The sequence below is a fragment of the Sminthopsis crassicaudata genome, chromosome 4 (genome assembly GCF_048593235.1).
Source record: "Sminthopsis crassicaudata isolate SCR6 chromosome 4, ASM4859323v1, whole genome shotgun sequence".
Classification (NCBI taxonomy): Eukaryota; Metazoa; Chordata; class Mammalia; order Dasyuromorphia; family Dasyuridae; genus Sminthopsis; species Sminthopsis crassicaudata.
The window spans coordinates 292,549,010-292,556,152 of NC_133620.1; the positions used below are offsets into that span (position 1 = coordinate 292,549,010).

General features: G+C 41.5%; 1 protein-coding gene across 18 annotated transcripts in view; it reads right to left on the reverse strand.

Moving 5' to 3' along the window:
• Positions 1–7,056, reverse strand: part of ATAT1 (alpha tubulin acetyltransferase 1) — a 24,524-nt gene extending 17,468 nt beyond the window's left edge. For 12 of the 18 annotated variants that reach the window (XR_012481598.1, XM_074264825.1, XM_074264829.1 and 9 more), the window contains exons 1-10: positions 6,874–7,056; positions 6,316–6,376; positions 6,077–6,168; positions 5,845–5,905; positions 5,583–5,696; positions 5,293–5,394; positions 4,342–4,387; positions 4,163–4,231; positions 2,651–2,722; positions 2,227–2,470 (exon numbers count right to left, since the gene is read on the reverse strand). Coding sequence is in view for 17 of the 18 variants with exons in the window: in XM_074264825.1 (XP_074120926.1) it covers positions 2,227–2,470; positions 2,651–2,722; positions 4,163–4,231; positions 4,342–4,387; positions 5,293–5,394; positions 5,583–5,696; positions 5,845–5,905; positions 6,077–6,168; positions 6,316–6,376; positions 6,874–6,980 (968 nt within the window). In the remaining variant the exon portion in view is untranslated. The other 6 variants (XM_074264827.1, XM_074264824.1, XM_074264837.1 and 3 more) reach the window with 5 other exon arrangements.
• Between the last annotated feature and the right edge of the window lie 87 nt (positions 7,057–7,143).

Below are 7,143 nucleotides of genomic sequence, written 5' to 3' on the forward strand. Positions count from 1 at the left end.
AAAATTAGGAGGTCCTTATCAGGGATATATAAAAAACATCCAAGGAGTCACAGTGTGGTGAGCAGTCTGGATATGGGGATTACTAAAGATGGGAAAGGAGGAGGGTTGCAGTTATTAAAATCAGAGGTCAAAGTCCACCTGTGGAGATGAGTATGTAGACATCTACAAATCCTATGAGGAAAGATATGCAGATCCAAGAATATCAGAGATGGAATGAAGGGAAAGGAATCCTAGATTCTGAAACTAGTGATTCAATCAATGGAAGATTTATAGATCTCAAAAGTGAAAGAAGCAGAACCAGTGACCACAGGATCCCAGATGGAAAGATTCTGAAATCCCCAGGGCAAGAGACAACAGCAGAATAAATGAGTCTTTTTGTTGCTTTTGTTTTTTCCCATTGAAAAATGTCCATTAGAAAACACACAAAAGGATACACACTTTATTGAAATAACACTGAAGTTGGGGAGGATCCTGCTCCCCAGGGATTAGGGACACAAGGTAATCTACCACACACAGAATATGAAAGAGGGAATGGTTATATACCATCTCAGGGTATATGGTTATACTGAGTGACTAGAAAAAAGGGGAGGAGATTCCTACCTCAGTAAAAGGGAGGAAAGGAAAGCTAGAAGATAAGTGGGTTGGATGAGGAGGGGACACAGGTTGGGAAAGGAGTGGTACATATTCATCTCAACACAATCTGAGAGAATAAGCATACACCATCAACTAAATAGTTATGTGGGAGAAATGGAAGAGGAGATACTAGGATCCAGTCGATCCTTCAGACTAAGGTTTATTTCTTTGTATATAATAAGCAGAGGTGACCTTAAGAAAGATCCTCTAAGAGGATGCTGTTAAAGTGGTAGTAATGGTGATTTCTCTGTGGAAATCCCAACATGGCAATAATCCAGGTTTTAGAATAGGTCCTACAAAGAGATAATGGAGAAGCCCTAATACAATTTCAACTGGCTCTTTCCACACTCTTTTGTGATTTAGGAATTTTTCAAGGTTAAATCTTCCCTTTGGGAATCAGGTTAATTTCAGAAGGGTCTGACCTAATAGAGTTATGGAAGAGAAGAGTTTGGAGGCCAAAGAAATGAAATACTACTAATCCAAAAAGAAATCTTAACTCCAATGAATGTAGCACAGGAAACAGGAAAACTAGGCCAAAATATACCTGTTTCTGGGACAATGATCCTTCAAATATACGGTAGAAGAGGGCTACATCTACTGGTTATTCTAAAGTACAGATTTGGGATCTGTGAGGTGAGATTTAAGAATTATCTTGATAATTGTATTTTATTATATTTTCAGTTTTTTTGTATATTAAAAAAAAAATATTCTGAGAATGGGTCCATTAGGTGTCACCAGATTGCCAGAAGGTTTCATGACACAGAAAAGGTTAAGAACCCCTGTACCAGAGGTTGGAAAGATCCTGGGTTTTAGTAGATTAGCTAGTTAATCTAGCAGAGCTTCCATGTATTGGTTAGAAGTATTCAGAACTCAACTAGAGAATAATTGTTACCTCTCCTGGGATAAAAAAATGGGGATGGGAATAAGATATTTGTTATTCTGCTGCTGGATTAACCTGGCAAGGGGTTAAGAGACTTGATCCTAAGTATTAGGGCTCCACTGCATCCTAGAAGATGAAATGGGAATATGGATCATTTTAAAACCAGGTGGTCTTAAGTGAGAATGTATAACCATCAATATCTGTTATTTTCAGGGCGAGTGAGGGAACTGTGGAAGATATGGAAGGACAGAATGAGGAGAGAGGAAATGAGAAAAGAAAGAAATGAAGAATCAGAGATAAGACAGCCAAAGATAGAAATTAAAGAAATATTCCCTCCCCGACTTGTAGGCAAGTATGCCTACAGTATTGCAAGGATAAAGAGTAGGTACCATTTTTCATCAATGTCCTAAGTCAAGATTCCAAAGAGCATACTGTTTAGTGCCTTTCTACCAAAACAAATCCCAGGTATTCTATTTACTTTAACTCATTCTTATGATTTTAAAACTGCTTGTTTTTGAGAATGCATACTTCCTCTTTCCTTTCCCCACCAAAGCAAGCTGAACTTGGAATATAGGAAGTCTTTGCCATTTCTTCCTCTTCTATCTATATCCAAACATTCTTCATACCATTCTGTCAGTTTCCAACATTCTAAGATCTCTTTTGACAGTTTCAAATTTCTTCCCAACTCTACCCTGATGTCAAAGTCTCATTACCTGGTACGCCTACGTTGGGCTGGACTGCCTCCAGAGTCAGTTGCAAGCAGCAGGCGGGCAGTAGGGTGGGGGGGGCAGAGACGAAGAGATCGTAGCAACTCTTGTTCTGGCAGAAAGGGACGGAGGGGGCCCCGATCTGGAGAATTGCCCAGGCTGCTGGACCGTGTGGGTGGTCGGGTTGGAGGTGTAGCACGTCGGGGGGCTCTGTTCAAGGGCCATGGAGGTTCTACAGCCACCTTCAGAACTAAGACAAAAAAAAGAAAAGAAAAAGAAAACAAGGTGAGAAAAGAGCAAAAAAAGACAACCAAATGGAGAAAAGAGAAAATACATAATGCTATAGAGAAGAGCCAAGGAAATATCAGCCCATACATGGGGACTGACATTTCTTTGTCGACCCTGCCCTCACCCTGGTCCCTCCTCTTACATTCTCGGTCACTAGAAGAATATGGTTTAATCTCTCCTTCTGTCTTCTTGGGGGGCAGCTTTCTGGCTGGAGCTGGAAGGAGAGGGCATATGGACAGAATGAGCACTAATCGACAGACATTTTTTCATCAGCTTTCCATTTCCCTTCACTGGACCACTCCCTGATGTCATAATTCATATTTGCTGTTTGGATGCTGAGTCAATCTCCACCCCTAGAAATCAGTTTAATGAAGTATCTACAAATTGACAGGGATACCCAAGGATACTAGAACAAGTAGGAGGTGAACAGAAGGGAGTATTCCAAGCAAGGAGTCAGGGGAGAGAAATCAGAGAGGAGAATTTGGGGAGATGCAGGAAGAGCATAGCTACAGAAGCAGAGGGGTGGAGCTTCTTACTGGTCAGAGGGTGGTGTCAGGCACCCTTGAGAATCTGGGACAGTAGTATGGTTCCGGCCTGGGCAGTAAGGACCTTGGGTCCCTCTAGATGAGATGGACAAAGTCCGTGATTAATCAAGAATTAGTCTGAAGGAGACTGGGAAGGTCAGAGAACAACCTCTCTGTTTTGGCCACATGTAAGGAAGAGATTTAAGTTCCATTTAAGGAGAAAGACTACAAAGTAAAGGATAGGAGCATACACAAAAAGCATGAGAGAAAAGTAACACATCACATAACTACAGGCTGACCTCACCTCTCTGTTTGCTCACTCTGTCCCTTCCATCTGAAGGAAGTCAACTCACATTTTAGGTAAATCACTTTCAATCTTTTATTGACTATACTACTACCTCTTCAGCTGAAAATTTAAGCCTCTGAATATTATTGGCTTCTGATGTTGACATGATCACCAGCTTTGCTGACTTTCCACTCTCTTATAGTTTGCAGCCTGAAAAGAGCTAGAAGGGAAAGCCTTAGAAACCAAAATAGTCATTTACTCATATCCACTAAGGAAAAGTGTGAGCCTGTAAAAAAGCAAATTAAAAAACTGATCAATTAGACTGGGACTCTGCAACTATCTGAGAGTTTCTAGCTGTCTATGTGTGACATCTAGGGGAATTAGGATTTCAAACAGGATGGAGTTTCTAGCTAGTCTCTGTTGAGTGACTTCATTGAAATGGTTATTTTTAACTTTCACAAATTATGAAGGCACCACAAATCAATCTATAATATAAAAATGCATTCTAATTGAACTTGAAAGGTACCATAATTCCTAACTTGAAGGGAACCTAAATAAAAGTAAAAAGAAATTTGCTCAAAGGGTACTACATTCAAGTATTTCGTACCATCAACAGTCAAACCAGAATGTTTAATCATGCCTGAAACAGAACTTGTCATATTACCAAATATCAAAAATAATTATCTAAATTACTCTTGGGACCTTGGGTAGCTTTATCAAAAATAATTTTCTAAATGACTTTTGGAATCTTGAATAGCTTTCTTTCCCATTCTTGATAGCCATCCCTTTTCCCATTTTAATCTCTAAAATGACATTCAACTTCTAAATTCCAAATGAAATTTACCATTGGGTGTGTTATCAATCGAGGCAGCACGAGAGCAGCGAATCGCCCTCAGAGAGGAAGCAGGGGACCCTGTGGGAAAGGAAGTGGGGGTTTCCTTACTCAAAGGAAGGGGACAATGGGATTAATGGACCTACTCCCTACCCCTGACTCTAGGACTGAGAAGGGAGAGGGAAACTCACGGTGCTGGTGGGCAAAAAAGCCTTCGAAGATCACAAAATTGTTCACCTGAATGTTGGAATGAGAAAAATTAAGTCATTTATTCAGTCACTGAAAAAACATAAATGGAGTACTCCCTATCGTACTAGAAACTAGGAAAGAGGAAGAGAAAAAAAAAACAAAAAAACATAGTTAGCATTTACATATTGTCTACGATGAATCAAACGTGGTTCTAAACTTTTTACAAATATTGTGTATTATCTTCATGACAATCTTGGGAGGTAGGTAGGATTTAATAACTCCTATTTACAATTGAGGAAACTAAGGCAAAAATAGGGTTAAATGTTACTGGTCCAGAATCATCTAGCTAGGAAATGTCCCAGGCCATCTGAATTTAGATCTAGGGGACAGGTCCTTGCACTCAATAGTCAATAGAAATATCAAAGACAAAATCAGGGGTAATCAGTATAATGACGAAAAAGGTCACATATATGACAGATTGCAGATAAGTTATAAAACACAAGATCAAATTTAGTTTGCATTGATTTAGAGACATGCCAGACATACATTATTTGAATGGAGGGAATAAGCATATTAAGAATGATCTTACAAATAGACTGTATTGTGGGAAGACATTCAAATTGTAGGGAATGGTTTTTGTAAAGGCAAGACTGAAATGATGAAGTTGTGAATAGGTAATAGGAAAGATGAATTTGGCTACAGCACAAGAGTCAAAATAGGGAGCCAACATGCATGAGAATAAGATGAATAGAGAAACAGAGAGTAGATGGACGCTAGCACAGTGCCTAGCACACAGTAACAATATTTACTAACAGACTGAAAGAACCTTGAAGGAATACATACTGCACATAATATAAATGGGGAAATTGATAGTCCCCAACAAAAAAATAAACATAACTGGTAGGTTCTTCACTCTCATCTGCTCTAGGGTCACATTTCTCAGGACTTCTAACCTGTGGCACTGTGGACTCCAGGTTGTAGTGTTTATTCAAGAACCGCAGCAATTTCTCTGAGGGTCGGTCAATAGCTAGTTGGTGTGGTTCAACTCGTTCCTTCTGCAGGATAAAAAGGAGTTCAGAGGATAGTATGGAACTGGAGGTAATAAATTTCAAGGATTGTAGGGTTTAACAGGAACATTTGGGAGTTCAGAAGGCAAGTGATCTCAAGATAAGGACAATGGCAAGTTGGGAGGACTTTAATTTGCAATTTGAAAGCACTTTAAAACTTAAGCCGGTAATCATACCTCTAACATATATTGGAAAAGAGTCAGTCCATGTCCATGGCGTTGCAGTGATTCATGGATGTAAAAGTCTAGTATGCAAAGGGGTTCTACTTCATTATGGGCCCCTCGATCATCCTGATGGAGGGATGGATATGAGGTGAGAGAAGGGAGAAGGAATAATTACTTTCAGGACATAAGCATCTCTTCTTCACCTCATCCCTTCACCGCCATCTGCCAACCATTGCCAGACTAAGAAATCCAAGCATATTACCGTGTAACTCACCAGAACAAAGAGTTTCTTATATCCAACTTTGAGAAAGCCAATAATAGCTCCTTTTCCGGCCCTGTAGGAAGGGGAGAGAGTGTGGGAAAACTCACAGCTTATCACAGAGAGAGAAAAGAGAAAGAGGAAAGAGGAGAAAGAAGAAAAAGGAAGATTATGTAGCTAGAAGATATTAATAAAGAGAAGGAACAAAGAATTATGACAGGACAGCACAGTAGGGTCCAGCACTCACGGACGGGCAGAGGTATCCTTGAGCACATACATAACATGTCGGTTACTCTGCATTCTTGAAGCACTGGTGATGGGACCAGGAAGATGTTGTGCCTAATAAGATGGAAGAATTTAAGTATAACCTCCTTAAGGCTTCCCTTCATCCCTCAGGCCCCTTCAGCGTCACTTTGGAATGGGGTCTAGTGGCTCCCTGTTTTGTCAACCCCTCATGGCTCCCATAATGAAACTGCTTCCTAGTACCTTGGCTGAGGCCTTTCCCAGTTCATCGATAACAGTCATGATTTGCTGTTGGAGATCAAAACTGCAGAGAGAGGAGAAACATAAGTCACTGAGCTGCCTTGTCTATCCAAGGGATGGTCCTGGGATGGGAAAGCTGACCCTAACTGCAGACCCAAGTTTTCTCCTTCAAGCACTTCTGATTTAAGTCTCCTTCATTCCTCATTTTGCAGCCTTGTGGCCCTGCGTAACTGACAGCCCTTCCTCCTCCTTCCAGTCCTCACCCACCTGGTGGAACTTTTGGGGATGTAAAAGACTGATGCCAAAAGATTCGAAACCCCTTTTCCGGCCCACGGTAATGGACACGATGGGGTCAGAATGCATTCCCATCACGTAGATGAAAAAGCACATTCTGTTTTGCAGTTGAGACCAAATAATGGCCTAGAGGATGAAAAGTCAAAGAATCATGCCGTGCCTTAAGTCTAACCCTGACTTGGGGTGGAGGGGTCATGGGGAAAGATTGGGACAAATGTAGGTGATGCAAGGAGGGGCGTGGCAGATGAATGAGGGTTGAGAGGTCACCGAGCCGAGGTAGTGGTTCCGGTTCGGCGGGCCGGAGCACGGAGGTGTTGATCCAGTATGATGATCGGCTCCGGGAACAGGGCGTCCACATCGAACGGGAACTCCATGGCCCATTGTGCGCTCTTGGCCCCGCCCGCTAAACGGCACTTCCGACCCAGAGCCCCGCCCCTTCCGCCTAACTGAAGCCTGGGTGGGTAGCCGTTTGCTCCACTTTATACTTGCTACCAACAGCATCATAGCAACCAACTGAACCATCCTAGTCTCAACCCC